This window comes from Oncorhynchus mykiss, chromosome 27 (genome assembly GCF_057628025.1).
Source record: "Oncorhynchus mykiss isolate SJ-2025 chromosome 27, ASM5762802v1, whole genome shotgun sequence".
NCBI classification, from domain to species: domain Eukaryota; kingdom Metazoa; phylum Chordata; class Actinopteri; order Salmoniformes; family Salmonidae; genus Oncorhynchus; species Oncorhynchus mykiss.
Window position 1 is genome coordinate 11,525,001 of NC_143048.1, and position 20,030 is coordinate 11,545,030.

General features: G+C 45.1%; 2 protein-coding genes across 27 annotated transcripts in view; one reads left to right on the top strand and one right to left on the bottom strand.

The window, feature by feature from the left end:
- Positions 1-20,030, top strand: part of rap1gap2a (RAP1 GTPase activating protein 2a) — a 99,663-nt gene that overhangs the window by 48,583 nt on the left and 31,050 nt on the right. For 11 of the 26 annotated variants that reach the window (XM_090224422.1, XM_090224424.1, XM_090224433.1 and 8 more), the window contains one exon: positions 14,035-14,119. In XM_090224422.1, the coding sequence (XP_090080548.1) occupies positions 14,035-14,119 (85 nt within the window). Of the gene's footprint in view, positions 1-14,034; positions 14,120-18,298; positions 19,442-20,030 lie in introns of those variants that run through there. The other 15 variants (XM_090224427.1, XM_090224437.1, XM_090224435.1 and 12 more) reach the window with 13 other exon arrangements.
- On the bottom strand, positions 14,606-18,578 carry LOC110507536 (uncharacterized). The gene is made up of 2 exons (XM_090224455.1): positions 18,245-18,578; positions 14,606-18,099 (listed from the first exon to the last, which is right to left on the bottom strand). The coding sequence occupies exon 2, from the start codon at positions 15,662-15,664 to the stop codon at positions 14,915-14,917; it is 750 nt and encodes a 249-aa protein (XP_090080581.1). The 5' UTR covers positions 15,665-18,099; positions 18,245-18,578; the 3' UTR covers positions 14,606-14,914.

A 20,030-nucleotide genomic window follows, 5' to 3' on the forward strand; every position in this document is an offset into this window, starting at 1 on the left:
CAGTGGAAAGCTTTTACAGTAAAGTGCTCGTCTTGTGAGAGGCTCTGAAGTGTTAGTCAACGTGAAAATGTACCTTTATGGCAATAAATATCAGTTAAAATCTACTTTCATGGCAGTTTAATAGACCTTTATATAAATACAGTTGTTGTACTGGAGACCTTTATGAAGTCGACAGGGAAAACCACTGATCTTTTGTACAAACTTTTCATGTCAGTTTAAGGAATGTTTTTATGACAGTAGGTGTCGATATCAATAAAGTTGTTCCAGTATATTTACAGTATTACTGTAAAGCTTTATGATGTCAGCAATGAAACCCATATCTCTTCTGTAAGTGGGCTAGAATTAACATACCCCCACATAGTTCTGGAAAGGCCTGGCACCCTGACACCCCTTTGCCACCTCTAACTTCCTGACCTTGAAGGGTCTGTCAATAACAGGCCAACAGAGCGTACTCTGCTCCCTTCATTCAGAAGGCTGTGCCTCTCAGGACTGGTCGTAGTGTTGCTCTCAAGGGACTCTCACCTTGTCACATAGAATAGGTGGGAGGGTGGTAATGATTCAGCTGTTTGAGTCCGTGCTGTGACTATGGTGTCACTACGGTGACTACGGTGTTTCTCTGTGCAGTATAGAGTTCAGAAGATTATTTTGTGTTAGTGTGTGTGTACTCGCTTGCATGTGTGAGTGTGAGTGTGTGTGCGTGTCTGTGTGTGTGTGTGTCTGTGTGTGTCTGTGTGTGTGTGTGTGTGTGTGTGTGTGTGTGTGTGTGCGTGCGCGTGCGTGTGTGTATGTGTTTGTGCACATGCCAAAGTGTGTATTCATGTGTGACAGCAAGAGAGTGCATTTTCTTATGTGTTCTGTCCTAAATTCCCTGTCACACGTCCCTAACTCTAATGCGCACAACACGTCAATACTCAAAGCCAATTATCACTTTCCTCTGCTGATCATTGATTCAGACAGGATCTCAGCCTCTGTTTCTATTAGGAGCTCAAGCCACTACTAACCAGAGATGAACAAGGACAAGTGGAAATCATCACCCCGTCCTAAAGTATGACAACAGAAAAACAAGGAACTGGGAAGATGCAGAATGAGATTTCACACTGTGTTAATTTTTTCAATTAAAATAGCTTTTTAGCAAAGAGACATTTCACAAGGAAGAATTTTGCTTGGACTATCTGGGAGTGATCTGAGTAGGGAGGGGAAAAATGAAAACTAGCTGTTATTGGTAGGAAGGTTTAGAACTCTCTTTCTTATTGGTCTATTAACTAATTTACCGCATGGTGATGTCAACAGGAAGGAGGCAGGCTAAAACACTATCCTACCAAAAAAGCCTGACATTTCAGGCAGTCTTTTCAAACATCTCTTATATTAAAAAGGCATCTTCATCATTTTCAACATTTCACACTATTATTCCAAATAGGGCTGTGGCGGTCATGAAATTTCGTCAGCCGGTGATTGTCAATCAAATAACTAACTACCTGTCTCACGGTAATTGACCATTAATTAACATAAACATATTTAGCATCTCCTGGCTTCTATGTGGGCTGCACTAGATTATTTAGCAGACAAGATTTGCTTATAATTCCGTGGCATTATTTTACAGTATGAAGAATACAATTGAAAGGAAAGTTGCATGATGTGACTCTAATGATGATTTGAAAAAAGTTGCATGAAAAGTTGCATTGCTCAGACTCACGCACAGGCTCATGCACTTGATAATGCCTCAAATGTCGCTGTGGCATCCCCTTTGTTGTGGCCATAATGCCCCCTAAAAGAAACATACCTTTGTGCCCATGGGCTGAATATAATAATTAAAATTCCATTCTCCCAGCACTCACATGGCTCTCTGTCACGTGATCGGGTCTTTTTTCACAGGCTACAAGTGAAGACGGACACATCGGGGAGGCAACCGCACACGTCCTTATCCAAGACATTGGAAGAACTGTCCACATTTACTTTTTGTCAGTCAACAAGATGAGTAGACCTGGTTACTTTCATGCCAGCCAGGTAGGCTATACTCCTGTTGTAAAGAGAAGCAATGTGCTTTATATTAGGAAAGTTGAGAAATAAATATAGTAGGCCTAGCCTATAGAAAGCTGATGGGATCCTCCTCGTTTTTAAAAGAGGACATCACTCTGTTATGTCACACAACTGCATAGCCTATAGAAATGTTGCTCAACATGAACTCATGGGCTCTCATGAAGTGTTTGATTAGATTTTCGAATACATTTGCATTGATGTCAGAGTGATTGGAGGGTGCTGAGAGTGCTGAGTACCAGGCAGTTAGCAAGTTTGGTAGGCTACTAACAACCATCAGCAGCATCAGAGCTTGGAGAAGCCTAATTACCGTGACTAAGCGGTCACGTGGAATTTACCTGCCGTCATGACTCGTGACCGCTGGTGTGACGGTAATACGGTCACCGTAATAGCCCTAATTCCAACCTCATCGTGTGAAAATACTGTATATATAAAACACGGGAAAATCACGTTTTTGACTACACTGTGCCTTTAAAACTGCCTAATGATGAGTTCATTTTCGATACACAGCACATGGTTTCCTCTTAGACAAGAGTGCCCATCCCTGTTCCTGGAGCGCTACCGTCCTGTAGGTTTAACCTAGCACGCCTAGTTCAAACAATTAGCAGGTTGATGAGAGGAGTCCGGTTAGTAATACCTGAGGTCGGAGCGAAAACCTACAGGAGTGTAGCTCTCCAGGAACAGGGTTGGAGTTAAAACCTACAGGAGTGTAGCTCTCCAGGAACAGGGTTGGAGTTAAAACCTACAGGAGTGTAGCTCTCCAGGAACAGGGTTGGAGTTAAAACCTACAGGAGTGTAGCTCTCCAGGAACAGGGTTGGAGTTAAAACCTACAGGAGTGTAGGTCTCCAGGAACAGGGTTGGAGTTAAAACCTACAGGAGTGTAGATCTCCAGGAAGAGGGTTGGGCAACCCTGTTCTAACATCCCTGGTTGTATTCACTAGGCTGGAGGAGTGCGTGTACAGTTCTGGAGTCAGTGAAAGATCATTTTGATATGAATAATCTGTTTTGGCTCTGGCATTAATGCAGTTATCCTGTGATTGTGTGGTCCGATGTCCATCCTCCTCCCAGCAGTTTCCTGTGCTGAAAGTAATCAGTCCAGTAATACAGCTGGATAGAAGGTTGCATGTGTACAGTGTATCTCCGCGTACGTTGTGATCTGGAGATGAGGCAAGGGGATATTATGTTAGCATCAGGTGGTTTTCATTTCATTTATGTGTGCATGTGTGTGTGTGTGTGTCCTGTATAGAAATGCTGACTGTTAGACTACCCAGAATGCCATTGGCGGTGGCAGCGGTCTGCTTCTTTTCTTTGAGATCTGGGCCCACATTAATTTCACATCTCAGAGTAGGAGTGCTGATCTAGGATCAGGAGTTTTGCTTTTTAATTTTTTGTTTTAAAAATCTTAGTGAATAATAAATAATACATTGGACGGGGGGGACCTGATCCTAGATCAGCAATCCTTATCTGAGACGCTTTATGAATACAAGCCCCTGGAGTCCACAGCACTGCTCTTCTTATTGAGTTTGGGATTCCGTACTGAGAGAAAGTGGCTCTCTAAGAGGTCATTATCTCAGCAAGGTTTGGCCAATCAAAGTGTTTACACAGTGTTCTACAATTGATTTCTTCCTCTTTCAATTTGGTGGCTCTGATGTTGTTGCTGCGGCACTAATTATTTTCCCAGCTTCATTCAGGTTTCATTTGGGAGAACAAATCAATCCCTCGCAGTATACCCCCCACTCTCTAGAACTCTGCCAGGAAGGTGTGTGTGTGTGTGTGTGTACGTGTGTTCCTCAGCCATTCGGTTGACTGGCTGGGCTCCACTTTCCTTTGACCCCTGCATCTATAAATAGCCTGTATACCCATCGAACCCACTGGGCAAAAACTGGTTGAATCAATGTTGTTTCTACATCATTTCAAGCAAGAAATTCAATGTGATGATGTTGAATCAACGTGGAAAACAAATTGGATTTGCAAAAAGATTTGCAAAAAAAAAAAAAATCCAATGACAGGGTGACGTTTTTGGTTTATTACGGGATGAATTCACGTTAGTTGTCAACCAAATGTAAATCAAAACTAGACGTTGATCTGACATCTGTGCCCAGTAGGGAGTGAGTCCCAGCAGGAAACCTGGGTGTCTATGGGATTCCATATGGCTTATGAGCAATTGCCCCCCCCCCCCCCCTGTAGTTTCCTGGCTACTGGTCCCCTCAGGCTACTTGTCCCCTATGTGCTAACAGTATATGGTTCCTTGTAGGCTACTGCCCCCCCCCCCCCCAGTGCCCAGTGAATAGGTAAGGGGCCTTCAATGTGACACTGGGCTTATTGGCTCCCCTTAACCCTTTGTGGAGGCCACTAATCCTTGTTAGGCCATTGCTCCCCTATACATGATGAAATAAAGGGTCCTGATTGGCTACTGCCACCATAGTGTACTAACATTTTAGAGGTCTATAATTAGCTACGGACTCCCCTGTGGCCAGTGCTGAGGTAAGGGGTCCTTCAATGAGCCACTTCACTTGTTATATTAGCCACACACTGGGAGCCATGAGCCATAGAACGCAGCCCTTTCAACACCTCACACTCTGACGTTCATTGCATTACGCCATTGGTCTGTGTCTGACTGTCCGTGGCGCTGGGCGGCCTGTCTGATCTGCTAGCATGGGAGGAACAAGCACATCTATCCTCTCTGCTATTTTTACACAGGGCAGGTCTGCAATTGATTCAGCGCTATTGTCAGATGTGACGGTGCATCATTCACACATCATTGACACATACTCTGCCATGGTCCTGATTGATGCGGCTCTGTATGCCAGCTATGTCTGCACTAATCATCAAGCCTTTGACTAATTGGATTAGGTGTGCCAGTTTAGGGTTTAAACAAAAAAATGTGAAATGTCTGGAGGGGCCCGAAGAGAGGGTAAGGAAATGCTACGCTGATGGACGGGTTGCACCTGATTTCTCTGCCCTGATGTCCTGCTGGCAGATTAATGTATTTCCTTGTCTTTGTTTTTCGCTGTCTAATAGGCCATTACATATTAAGTTCATTAGAGGAACGATTGGGCTTCTGCAATGGTACGTCTGGAGCGTCATCAACTTCATTATTGAGTTTCGTAACAAATATCTGTATCGGGCTGGAAAGAGAACGTCACAATTAAGGAGGTAATTGGCAGCGAGGGACTGTTGCCCTCCCTCCCTCCCTCCCTCCCTCCTTCTCCTCCTGGGCCATGTCTCTTTCCCCTGTGTGCCTTCTCTCACTCTCTTTCTCTCTACCCCCCTCGCTCACTCCTCCTCCCTCACTCCCTTCCCCTCTTCCTGGCTCCCTCTCCCCTGTTTATGTGTTGATACTAGCTGAGGCAGGTACAGTACACTGTGTGCAGTGCCTGTCATCTCTCCAGGGTGTAATCAATATGTGAAACATGGAGGCCTATTGGTGTGACATTAGGTAAACATGATTGCGGTGCAGATGTAATTAGTATTGAATCAGGTCCAATTAAAAATAATAAAGAAGGAGTTGGGTGGTGATTGTGAAACATAGGAGAGTTAGGCTATACAATGAAGGGTTTTTATAGTGCGATGACAAGACAGGAGACATATCATATATGTCATGTCATTATCTCCATTCACTATTGAATGTATTACATTGAGTCCACACACTTTTATTCATTAATTGTCTGGTTTGTGTGTGTGTGTGTGTGTGTGTGTGTGTGTGTGTGTGTGTGTGTGTGTGTGTGTGTGTGTGTGTGTGGTTGTCAAAGTGTTACAGCTCATACGAACCTCTAGCTTTAACCTTCCCATTCACTATCTGGCCTATTGTCCTTTTCCACTCTCTTACTCCCCCCTTGTTCTATGTTTCATCTCTCCCTCTGTTTTCCCTCTCTCTTTTCCCTCTGTTTTCCTTTGTCATGCTGCGTCTCTCTCCTTCGATCCACCCCCCCCCCCCCCATTCACGGTGACGCAGGAGCTGTTTCATTAGACAGGCAGCAAGGATAGACTGCGCCACCACTGTCTCTCACACACTGTCTCTTACACACAGACTGTCTCACACACAGACTTTATCACACACAGACTCTCTGTCTGGGACCAACACCTGTTTGTTTATGTGTTTGTTTGTGTTTATGTGTGTGTATTCTATATGCATCTGTGTGTGTGTATGTGTGTCTGTGTATGTACTGTATGTGTGTGTTGAGATTTGGCTGTTATTAAAGCTAAACTCAGACAGCAGTGGCCAGCCCCAGGAGGTCTCAGGTCAGCTCTGAGCTACTAACATGTAGTGTCTGGGAATGGACATTTTCTAATAATACGTTTCTCTGGAGCTGTGGCAGTTGCTATGTACAATCTGTGTATCTCCGTCAACTGCGTAAACGGGGGAAGGAAGCCAACTACTCCTGCTTGTACTTGTACTCTGTTTAGTTTGTGTCCACCATTGGCTCAGTGTTAACCGCTAGCGACAGCTAGAGACAGTGTTACATTGTGTTGGTACTTAGTGCTGGCCCTATGGAAAGTATTGGAGAAGCCTGGGGTGGCTGGGCTGTCAATGGAAGGGGAAGTCTGGGGCATGACCACTTGTTTCCAGCACTCGGCAAGCCAGGCCATGTGCTTATACTAACAACTCAAAGAACGAACGAGAGAGAGAAAGAGAGGGAGGGAGGGAGAGGAAAGGAGAGAGAGTTAGACAAAGAGAGAGAGAGAGAAAGAGAGGGAGTCAGAGAAATAAAAAGAGAGAGAGAGTGAGAGAAAAGGAGAGGGAGTTAGAGGGAGAGAGAAAAAGAGAGAGGGGTAGAGAGAAAGAGACGAAGGAGCCGGAGATGGCTGTTCTTTGCAGCGTGTTTCTCTTTCAGAATGGAAAGATCAGCAGTCAAAGGCAGTCAAGTGTTCTCTTGTTTCCTTTGGACACTGTGACATGAGCATGCTACTTTCACACAAGGAAGCTATTGCATTATCCAATGGAGAGACAGCTGCGTTAGTTCCCAAATACGTTGCATGTTGGTCTCCTTGTTCCACTTACTGTGAATCGGATGAAGATACAGTACTGCATGTTATGTATCTCTCTGATATTGATATCCACTATTGATATCAGGTAGAATTTCCTCCTGCAATCCTTTAGCCTTTTGATGATGTTGTCATTGTGCTTTTGAGGTTTTTCTTCTGGTATTGATATTGATTGTTGATATTAGGGAAGAATGTCCTGCAAACCTTTTGCATGTGTTGTTATCTTAATTCTATATTATTTTTTACCATTTATTTTAGCTGCTAGCTAAGGAATGGCGCCAGAGGGGATGTCTGCCGCTTTACGGGCTCCTAACCAATTGTGCTATTTTGTGTGTTTTCTCGCGTTGTTTGTAACGTATTTTGTACATAATGTTTCTGCCACAGTCTCTTATGACCTAAAAGAGCTTCTGGGTATCAGAACAGCGATTACTCACCTAGTTTCTTTAACGAGTCGGATGCGAAGGATTTACTGCTGATACAGGACCAGGCCCAAACCCCCTTCATTCGCATGAAGAAGAGACGCCTATACAGGGGACGCAGATCCGGGTGCCTTGTAAGGATTTGTCGGCGAGTGGGTAACCTGCCTCTACCATCCGTCTTATTGGCCAATGTGCAATCACTGGAGAATAAACTGGATGAGCTCCGTTCGAGACTATCCTAACAACGGGACATTAAAAACTGTAATATCTTATGTTTCACCGAGTCATGGCTGAATGACAACATGGATAACATACAGTTGGCTGGGTTTTCCGCACATTGCAAGACAGAATAGCTACCTCCGATAAGACGAGGGGTAGTGGTCTTTGTCTATCAGTCAACAACAGCTGGTGTGCGAACTCTAATATTAAAGAAATCTAAAGATTTTTCTCATGATAGGTTGTAGACCACACCATTTCCAGGAGAGTTTTCATCTATATAGAAGCTGTGTATTTGCCTCCACAAACCAATACTGGTGCTAAGACCGCACTCAACGAGCTGTATAAGGCCATACGCAAACAAGAAAATGCTCATCCAGAGGTGGCGCTCCTAGTGGCCGGGGACTTAAATGTTGAAAAACGTAAATCTTTTTTTACATCATTTCTACCAGCATGTCACATGTGCAACCAGAGTAATAAAACTCTGGACCACCTTTACTCCACACACAGAGATGCGTACAAAGCTCTCCCTTGCCATCCATTTGGAAAACCCAGAAGGAACTTCACTGGACTCTTGTAATGGGTGCGTGTTGGTGGCAGGGAAGTCAGGCGCAGGAGAACAAACTTGGTATAAACGGAGTTGTTTAATAAGTGCTGACCAAACTCCAAAACCAAAATATATAAAATAACAAAAGTGGGTACAGAACCCGTCACACACTAACACATACTAGCACAATCACATACAATAAAACAATCTCCGACAAGGACATGAGGGGAAACAGAGGGTTAAATACACAACATGTAATTGATGGGATTGAAACCAGGTGTGAAGAAAGACAAGACCAATGAGAAATGAAAAATGGATCAGTGATGGCTAGAAGGTCGGGGACGTCGACCGCCAAACACCGCCCGAGCAAGGAGAGGGACCGACTTCGGCGGAAGTCGTGACAACTCTATGTAAACTGGAAACCATATATCCTTAGGCTGCATTTATTGTAGCTGAGGATTTTAACAAAGTAAATTTGAGAACAAGGCCTCCTAAATTCTATCAGCATATTGATTGTAGCACTCGTGCGGGCAATACACTGCTACACTGCTACTTCTGCGATGCATACAAGGCCCTACCCCGGCCTCCCTTTGGCAAATCCGACCATGACTCAATTTTGCTCCTGTTGTCCTATAGGCAGAAACTCAAACAGGATGTACCCGTGACAAGAACGCTGGTCTGACCAATCGGAATCTATGCTTCAATATTGTTTTGATCACGCAGACTGGGAAATGTTCGATGCTGCCTCAGAGAATAACATTGATTTATACACTGATTTGGTGAGTGGGTTTATAAGGAAGTGCATTGGAGATGTTGTGACTATTAAAACCAGAAACTGTGGATAAATGGTGGCATTTGCGCAAAACTGAAAGAGCGAACCACCACATTTAAACATGGAAAGATGACTGGGATTATGGTAGTTATTCCCTCCGCAAGGCAATCAAACAAGCGAAATGTCAGTATAGGGACAAAGTGGTGTCGCAATTCAACGGCTCAGCCACAAGACGTATGTGGCAGGGTCAACAGGCAATTACGGACTACGAAAAGAAAACCAGCCATGTCACGGACACTGACATCTTGCTTCCAGACAAACTAAACACCTTCTTTGCCGGCTTTGAGGATAATACAGTGCCACTGACGTGGCCTTCTACCAAGGACTGTGGGCCCTCCCTCTCCTTCTTTGTGGCCGACGTGAGTGAGATATTTAATTGTGTTAACCCTTACAGGGTTGCAGGCCCAGACTGCATCCCTACCGCATCCTCAAGGCATGCTCAGACCAGCTGGCTGGTGTGTTTACGGACATATTCAATCGCTCCCTATCTCAGTCTGCTGTGCCCACATGCTTCAAGATGGCCACCATTATTCCTGTACCCAAGAAGGCAAAGAGAACTGAGCTAAATGACTATCTCCCCATAGCACTCACTTCTGTCATCATTAAGTGCTTTGAGAGACTGGTCAAGGATCATATCACCTCCACCTTACTGGCCACCCTAGACCCACTTCAGTTTGCATACCGCCCCAACAGGTTCACAGACGATGCAATCGCCATCACACTGCACACTGCCCTATCCCATCTGGATAAGAGGAATACCTATGTAAGAATGCTGTTCATTGACTACAGCTCAGCATTCAACACCATAGTACTCTCTAAGCTCATCATTAAGCTTGAGGCCCTGGGTCTCAACCCCGCCCTGTGCAATTGGGTACTGGACTTTCTGATGGGCTGCACCCAGGTGATGCACCGCACATGATCACAAGGCTCTTCAGTGGGTGGTGCGGTCTGCACAACGCATCACCGGTTGGCAAACTACCTGCCCTTCAGAACACCTACAGCACCCGATGTCAAATGAAGGCCAAAAAGGTCATCAAGGATAACAACCACCTGAGCCACTGCCTGTTCACCTCACTACCATCCAGAAGGCGAGGTCAGTACGGGTGCATCAAAGCTGGGACCGAGAGACTGAAAAACAGCTTCTACCTCAAGGCCATCAGACTGTTAAACAGCCATCACGAACACAGAGAGGCTGCTGCCTATATACAGACTTGAATCATTGGCCACTTTAATAAATGGATCACTTGTCACTTTAAATAATGCCATATCTTACATTACTCATCTCATATGTATATACTGTATTTTATACCATCGTGCCTATGCTGCTCAGTCATCGCTCATCCATATATTTATATTTACATATACTTATTCCATCCCTTTAGATTTCTGTGCATTAGGTAGTTGTTGTGGAGTTGTTAGACTACTTGTTAGATATTACTGCAATGTTGGAACTAGAAGCAGAAGGATTTCACTACACTCACACTAACATTTGCTAACCATGTGTATGTGACCAATACAATTTGATTTGATTTGACATCTGCACTGAACTGAAGGGTAGAGCTGCCGCTTTCAAGGAGTGGGACGCTAACCAGGACGCTAATATGAAATCCCACTATGCTCTCCGACAAACCATTAAATAGGCAAAGCGTCAATACAGGGATAAGATTGAATCCTACTACACCGCTCTGACGCTCGTTGGATGTGGCAGGGCTTTCAAACTATTACGGACTACAAAGGGAAGCCCAGCCGCAAGCTGCCCAGTGAAACAAGCCTACCAGCCGAGCTACATTACTTCTGTGTGCGCTTCGAGGCAAGCAACACTGAAGCATGCATTAGAGAATCAACTGTTCCGGACTACTGTGATCACGCTCTCCGTAGCCGATGTGAGTAAGACCAGGTCAACATTCACAAGGCCGCAGGGCCAGACGGATTACCAGGAAGTGTACTCAGAGCATGCGCTGACCAATTGGCAAGTGTCTTCACTGACATTTTCAACCTGTCCCTGACCGAGTCTGTAATACCTACATGTTTCAAGCAGATCACCATAGTCCATGTGCCCAAGAACACCAAGGTAGCCTGCCTAAATGACTACTGATCTGTAGCACTCACGTCGGTAGCCATGAAGTGCTTTGAAAGGCTGGTCATGGCTCACATCAACACCGTCATCCCAGAAACCTACTCCAATTCGCATACCGCCCCAACAGATCCACAGATGATGCAATCTCTATATGCCCTTTCCCACTTGGACAAAAGCAACACCTACGTGAGAATGCTGTTCATTGACTACAGCTCAGCGTTCAACACCATAGTACCCTCAAAGTTCATCACTGAGCTAAGGACCCTGGGACTAAATGCCTCCCTTTACAACTGGATCCTGGACTTCCTGACAGGCCACCCCCCAGGTTACAAGAGTAGGCAACAACACATCTGCAATGCTGATCCTGAACATGGGGGTCCCTCAGGGGTGTGTGCTTAGTCCCCTCTTGTACTCACAGTTCACCCACAACTGCGTGGCCAAGCACGACTCCAACACCGTCCCTAATTTTGCTAACGACACAACGGTGGTAGGCCTGATAACCAACAATGATGAGATGAGCCTATAGGGAGGAGGTCAGAGACCAGTCAGTGTGGTACCAAGACAACAACCTCTCCCTCAACGTAAACAAGACAAAGGAGATGATCGTGGACTACAGGAAAAGGAGGGCCGAGCATGTGCCCATTCTCATCGATGGGGCTGTATTGGAGCAGGTTGAGAGTTTCAAGTTCATTAGTGTCCACATCACCAACAAACTATCATAGTCCAAACACACCAAGACAGTCGTGAAGAGGGCATGACAATGCATATTCCCCCTCAGGAGACTGAAAAGATTTGGCATGGGTCCTCAGATCCTCAAAAGGTTCTGCAGCTGCACCATCGAGAGCATCCTGACAGGTTGCATCAATTCTTGGTATGGCAACTGCTCGGCATCCGACCACAAGGCGCTACAGAGGGTAGTGCGTACGGCCCAGTACATCACTGGGGCCAAGCTTCCTGTCATCCAGGACCTCTATACCAGGCGGTGTCAGTCAAAGACTCCAGTCACCCTAGTCATAGATTGTTCTCTCTGCTACCACACGGCAAGCGGTACTGGAGCACCAAGTCTAGGTCCAAAAGGCTCCTTAGCAGCTTCTACCCCCAAGGCATAAAACTGCTGAACAGCTAATCAAACAGCTTCACGGGCTATTTACATTGACCCCCTCTTTTTTTACGCTGCTGCTACTCGCTGTTTATTATCTATGCGTAGTCTTTACCCCTACCTACATGTACATATTACCTAAATTACCTTGACTAACCCGTATCCTTTGTATATATTGCCTCGTTATTGTTATTTTATTGTGTTATTAGTTTGTTTAGTAAATATTTTCTAAACTCTTATTTTTCTTAAAACTGTGTTGTAATAAGGGCTTGTAAGTAAACATTTCACAGTAAGTGAAATGCTGTTGTATTGTATTGTAACACCTGTTGTAACCGACGGCAATACACTAAATTAGTGTGGTTTCTCCAGTACACAGTCCACAGCTGGGCCACACTGACTTGACACACGAGAGGGGGAAATAACTATGGATGAAAAAAAGAGGCTGGGAATGAAATCCTGTGTTCGATAACTGACTAAATAACTGTCAAGAGAATGTGACTAATTGGCAACCTGTTGCACTGTGTGTCTCGCCTCTCACGTCCATCTCTGAATCCCCACTCTGTCCCTCCTGATAAATGAACCTCTTAATGTGTGATCATTCTCCTGGAAGGAGACCCCAGCCCCCTGGAGGCCCCTGGGGGCCTCTCAACAACCATGTCAGCTGGTCACTAAGGATCTGAGTGAAAGTCATCATCAGGCCTCTCGGCTAAAGATACTCTCCACAGACCTCTGAGAGAGAGAGAGAGAGAGAGAGAGAGAGAGAGAGAGAGGGAGAGAGAAGACACAGGAAAACCTGGCTCCCTGTAGAGGAAAGGCTGTGCAACCACTGCATAACAGCAGAACCTGAGACGGAGCTGCATTTCCTGACTAAATGTCAAAAATATAAAACAATTAGAGAGTGTCAATTTCTCAAATTTGAAACCCTTATTCAAGGTTTCAAAGACCTCTCTGATGAGGATAGGCTACCCGTCCTGTTGTGGGAGGACGCAGAGAGCTGTGGGTTGGCAGCACACTACATTGCTGCCTGCCATAAGTTGAGGGACAGTGTCTGACAGACCAATCAACCTGCATATGTACTCTACTGTATACTTATTGTTATTGTTGAATGTATGGTTATTTTGGCCCTTGGTTATTGTTGTTACTGTTGTCCCGTTGACAATTTTTATTCTCATTTTTATTCATTTTCTATATTGTAAATATCCAAAATAAGCTTTGGCAATATGTACATTGTTACGTCATGCCAATAAAGCAAATTGAATTGAATTGAGAGAGAGAGATACAGATACAGATATTTGCCATCTAGGCTCTGTGGTTGGCCAGCCTTGGAGGCGTTAGAGGACAGACAGAGACAGACACACAGGCAGTATGGTCTTGGTTTTCAGCCAGTCCATGCTCCACTCACGACACGGTTCCTTGGCGTCTGATTGATAGATCTCCGTTACAAGCCCCGTAAACACACTTGGATACCCACTACTTCAGTTGGCTGGATATGTTGAAGACCTAGTCTTTAGTCTATGAGCCAGACAGCCTCTCTTTCCTTCTAGGCGTATGAGTAGGGTTTGGGCTTTTTCCTGACCACATGAATGCAGCAGTAACTCTGGGCTAAAGTTATATACATGGACTATAACTAGGCTTGACCCTACCAGCTCCTGCACAGTCTAGGGAAATGATATTTCTTACTTCTCCCCCGGTGTGTGTCGTGAAGTAGGGTGATATGTGATGCAGCATCCGTCCTCTGTACTATCATTGTGCCTCTGCATCCTCTGTATGCAACATCATGATGCCGTATCATGATATCTTCTGTTGTGTTTGATGTGTTCCAGGAAGCAGGAACTGCTGACTATCTCCAACGTGCCCTTGGGAGATTGCCCCCCATCGCCCCCCCGCACAGCCCCGCCCACCATGAAGGTAGGACACGTACCACCTCATGCCCGTCTCACTTATACCATTTTCACACTACAGAGCAGAGTTGAACTGAGCCAAACTGGCATGGTTACCCATCCACCATAGTTGCTGGGACCGTGCTGGAAAGGCCAGTATGGTAAGTAAATACCCAAGTGAGCACGGTATTGTTTGGCTCTGTGCAATAGTGTGAAAAACTAGGCAGACTCTGTCCGCGTCCCAAATGGCACCCTATTCCCAGAGCCTGGTCAAAAGTAGTGCACTGTAAAATGAATAGTGTTGATGACGCATAGTGAGTCAGCCCTATGAGGACTGGGTGGGCTTCATTCACTGTTCATAGAGGGTAACTCTTTAGAGGTCATAGTGGAGACTAGAGAGAGGCAGAGGGAGCTGCCAGATTCAATAAGATCTAACACTTGTCTTTCTGTGGACTATTTTAATGTAGGGCCATTATTTATATAAATATTGTCACAGCTGTTGAAAGAAGTGGACGAGCGTTCATTTTCCTTTTATTATAAAAATGACGCCAACAAAACAACAGACGAGAAAACAACCGTGAAGCTTTCAGGGCTTAGTGCCACAAACAAAGTTAACTACCCATACTGAAAGGAGGGAAAAAAGGCTACCTAAGTATGATTCCCGATCAGAGACAACGATAGACAGCTGTCCCTGATTGAGAACCACACCCAGCCAACACATAGAAATAAAGAAACATAGAAAACAAAACATAGAATGCCCACCCCACATCGCACCCTGACCTAACCAAATAGAGAAATAAAACGTCTCTCTAAGGTGACAGTATCACTGGATCATCACTGGAGGCTTCGCGCCATGGATCTGCACTGGAGGCTTCTTGCCATGGATCATCACTGGAGGCTTCGTGCCATGGATCATCACTGGAGGCTTCGTGCCATGGATCATCACTGGAGGCTTCGTGCCATGGATCATCACTGGAGGCTTCGTGCCATGGATCATCACTGGAGGCTTCGTGCCATGGATCATCACTGGAGGCTTCGTGCCATGGATCATCACTGGATGCTTCGTGCCATGGATCATCACTGGAGGCTTCTTGCCATGGATCGCCACTGGAGGCCAGGTGCGTAGAGCTGGCACAGGGCTTACCGGGCTGTGGAGACGCACTGGAAGCCTAGTGCGTAGAGCTGGCACAGGGCTTACCGGGCTTGGCAGACGTACAGGAGACCGGGTGCCTGGAGCTGGAACAGGATATACTGGGCCGTGGAGACACACCGGAGGTCTGGAGCGCAGAGCTGGCACAACCCATCTTGGCTGGATGCTCACCATAGCCCGGCAACTGTGGGGCGCTGGCACAGGACGCACTGGGCTGTGGATGCGTACCGGGGACACAGTACATGTAACCGCAAAGCACGGTGCCTGAAGGGTCACATGCTCCTCAAAGTGACTGTCTTGCTCCACACTCCAACCCCTCCGAACTCTTTCGTCCCTTTCCACTGCCAACCACTCCTCGCTCAAACGGTCCAAGAATTCCTCCTCGGTCTCGGACTCACCCCTCAGCACCGACGCCCATGTCATCTGCCCCCCCCCCCCCAAAAATAATATTTTGGGGCTGCCTCTCAGGTTTCCGTCGTGTCCTCCCCTCCTGACCACGCTGCTTGGTCCTTTGGTGGTGGGTAGAGGACAGACACTGTCACGGCCGTCGAAAGAAGTGAACCAAAACGCAGCGTTGTGAGCGTACTTTCCCCTTTTTATTAGATAATGTCGCCAACAAAACAACAAACGAAAAACAACCGTGAAGCTTTCAGGGCTTAGTGTCACAAACAAAGTTAACTACCCACACTGAAAGGAGGGAAAAAGGGCTACCTAAGTATGATTCCCAATCAGAGACTACGATAGACAGCTGTCCCTGATTGAGAACCATACCAGGCCAAAACATAGAAATAAAGAAACATAGAAAACAAAACATAGAATGCCCACCCCACATCACACCCTGACCTAACCAAATAGAGAAATGATACGTCTCTCTAAGGTCAGGGCGTGACAAATATAGACAGTACCAGTCAAATGTTTTGACACACCTACTCATTCCAGGGTTTTTCTTTATTTGTACTATTTTCTACACTGTAGAATAAAATTGACATCAAAAAAGACATAAAAACTATGAAATAACACATATGGAATCATGTAGTAACCAATAAAGTGTTCATCAAATCAAAACATATTTTATATTTGAGATTCTTCAAAGTAGCCACCCTTTGACAGCTTTGCATTCTCTCAACCAGCTTCACGAGGTAGTCACCTGGAATGCATTTCAATTAACAGTTGTAGCTTGTTAAAAGTACATTTGTGGAATTTCGTTCTTCATATGTTTGAGACAATTAGTTGTGTTGTGACAAGGTAGGGGGGTATACAGAAGATAGCCCTATTTGGTAAAACACCCAAATTATGTCAAGAGCAGCTCAAATAAGCAAAGAGAAATGACAGTCCATCATTACTTTATGACATGAAGGTCAGTCAATCCGGAAATGTTCTAGAACTTTGAAAGTTTCTTCAAGTGCAGTCGCAAAAACCATTAAGCGCTATGATGAAACTGGCTCTCATGAGGACCGCCACAGGAAAGGATAACTCAGAGTTACCTCTGCTGCAGAGGATAAGTTCATTCGATTTTTGTTGCGTCACCTTGAAGCAGGCTGGCCCCTCTTATCTAGTCTGCAAGGAGAAGGGCGAGAGATTAACACGGAAGTGGGAGAGAAGAGGAAAGAGGGCGTTAAGGAATAGAAAGTGTAGCATACAGAGAAATAGAAAGAGAGAAATAAAGAAATAAAGAGTGAAGTCAGAGAGGGGGAATCAGTATGACACAGAGATGGGGAGTTAAATCGTGATCTATACTGTATCCTATAGTGTACATACATGATGAGGCTATTACTATGCATAGTACCTCAACTCTTGATTAATATACTGCACTGTTGAGGGACCCAGAACACAAGCATTTTGCTGCACCTTTTATACCTGCTGTCAATTGTGTTCGTAACAAATACGATTTGATTTGATTTGGGATTATTCATAGTCAATCCCTTGATCAGTCATTTCCATAGTGCGATGATACTGACTGGGTTTTTAAAGGCAATAAACAACTTCTCTCATAGCAAATGCCATCCATGCTAGTCGGAAACATTTTTTCTAGTTTCAAAATGGACTGCGAAGTGTAAACAGGATCATTTGGTTTTTCAAGTCGGTCTCGTCCAAACCTGAGTTTTGTAATAGAGTTCATCATATGACTTACTTGAGGGTTGGGTTTTGATTTCAACTATGCTCATTTGACCATACGAGATAGACATCTATCCAATCCTACCGCAGATCACACACATACTGCAGTGAGGCAGACCTGCCCACCAGAGCCGCAAATCTGACTTTGTTTACACAAGACAACACCTTATGCATTTTTTTTTAACTTGAGAAATACTGCACCAAACAACTTAGCCGGATGTAAAATTACACAATAAATTTTTTTGAAAATCTTAAATTAATTCTGACTACTTTGAGGAGGTAATACCGGCTTTCTTCCTATGGTCTCATGGGGGACAAACATCAGTAACTGCCACATCGAACCACACCCTCAAGACTGAAGTCTAGTTTTTCTTAATGAGTAGTAGAGAAACACAGAATCGCTGCGTTCAGACGCTCTTTAAAGGTCTGGTACGTAGCTCTGCGGGCCGACCCGACAAATTCACATACTATGAGGGCACAAGGCGAGACCCAGATGCAGATGGTTGGAGTCTTAGATGTTTATTAATCCAAAAAGGGGTAGGCAAGAGAATGGTTGTGTACAGGCAAAAGGTCAAAACCAGTTCAGAGTCCAGTAGGTACCAAAGGGCGGGCAGGCAGGCTCGAGGTCAAGGCAGGCAGGCTCGAGGTCAAGGCAGGCAGGCTCGAGGTTAAGGCAGGCAGGCTCGAGGTCAAGGCAGGCATAAATAATAAATGATAAATACACTGGGAGAAATAAACGACACCTGGAGGGGGTGGAGACAATCACAAGGTCAGGTGAAACAGATCAGGGTGTGACCCATACAATATGAATTATAGATCTGTCATTCTCATTGAAAGCCAATTTGATAAGCAGTGGATCTATTCTATGTGCACTATTTCTATGCTTACCGATACAATGACATCATCTGGTTGTAAGGAGATCATTTGCACCCAATTCAGCCCGCTGGAGTTGTGCTACTCACTGCTAGTAGCTGGTATGGCATAGTTTGTTTGCTGTTGTTCCAGACATCTCTAGTAGTATAGTGAAGCTGCCAGGCTGACACTTCTCTGATCGAGTACTTCACACGTGTGTTTGTGTGCGTGTGTGCACACACATACACACATTTCATAATGTGATGAGTCATTTTGTAAGGAACCACTTCTGAGTCTCAGGTCTTCCTTATTCTAAGACAAAAAGAAAGTGTGTAAACAGCATATTGAAAATGTAAATGTTCCTTGTCCTGAACGAGAGGATTCAAATGAAAGGAGTTGAATGAGGATGAAATGAAATGTGAGTAGACGCACAGGCAGGACCTGTTCCACTTAGTCAATGAACAACAGGACTTTCCCGTTTGTGGCTTTGAATGACATACGAGAAAGCTGAACATAGCAGAGAGCACTCAATTCTCACATTCTCCAAGGAGAAAATGAAGGACGAGGGAGGTTTTGTTTGAAGAAAGGGTTGTTGGAGGCAGAAAGAAAGGAAATGAAGGCGGCTGAAGACCAGGTTGTGAAAGAAAAGGAAGTGAGAGCGAGAACTGTTTTTGTTGAATTAACAGTGGATGTTTTTTTCTTGTCCGACTGAGGAGCCAGAAGAGTTAAGTGTGTATTGCAGTGTTGTGTTGTGGTAAAGGATGCCTTGATGACAGCGCACTCTAGTACTGTGTAACTGCTTCATTTGTTAAGAGGGGACAACTGGTACATTTGGTTGAGAGAAAGTGTGATTGAAAGAGTGTTTGCAATTGGGGAAAAGTGTGTCTATGCTGTTGAGGGTAAAAGACACACACCACGCACGCACATACACTGCACTGTTGGAACTAGAAACACAAACACTTCGCTGCACCGCCGATTATATCGGCCTATTTGTGTACACGACCATTCCAATTTGATTGGATTTGACACACACACACAGTCTGAGAACCCCTGTCAGAGGCCCACACCACGCCACCCCCACCCGCCCCCTGCTGCTTTTCTCCCAGTGCCCAGAGTTGAAGTCAGCTGTGCAGGCAGGAGAACAGTGGAGACTGGCCTCTCTGGAGCTCTGCGGTTCTGGTTCTATCTCCACCAGGCTAGCGGAATGCTAACCGAATGCTAACGATGACTCAGGTACTGTTCTTACTGTAGCTGTTATCAGGGATCATTAGGAAGAGCTCCCATACTTTCTTGTACATTATGGCTTACTGTCTGTCCAGTTCATTCCAATAGTTTGGTAGTTGAGTTACACATTGCCTCTGCAGGAGGTTTAGTAATGCCGATATTTCTTATATGCGACAAGAGTTGAATTACCACCAGATAATAAGAGCTAGTATGACAGGTTCTACTTTCAAGCGTATTCAATGGTACGTCAATGGCGCATGTACATTCAAGATTTACCCCAGTGTTTGACCCAAAAGGCTCAGACTTTTCTGTTTCCAACTACGTGGGCCCGAACCCGTGTCTCACTGGGGCATGGCTCTGGTGGACCTGCTCTCACTTGGGGCCAAAGCCAGGCCGCTGGTACTTTTCAGCTGGTGTTTACATAACAATGACTATCTGTGGACTTCTCAGCTTCTCACCAAGCAACTGTTTTGATGATGCAGAGGTTGTGATTCAGCTCTTCGCAAGTCTTCACTGTCAGCCCTAGCTATGAAAATACAATTTCCCTAGAATAACATAACGTATATAACATATTATACAATAGCGCAACACTGGTGTT

Coding starts and splice junctions, on each gene's coding strand:
- LOC110507536 (XM_090224455.1), bottom strand. CDS start 15,664: ATGACATGGGCGTCGGTGCTGAGGGGTGAGTCCGAGACCGAGGAGGAA.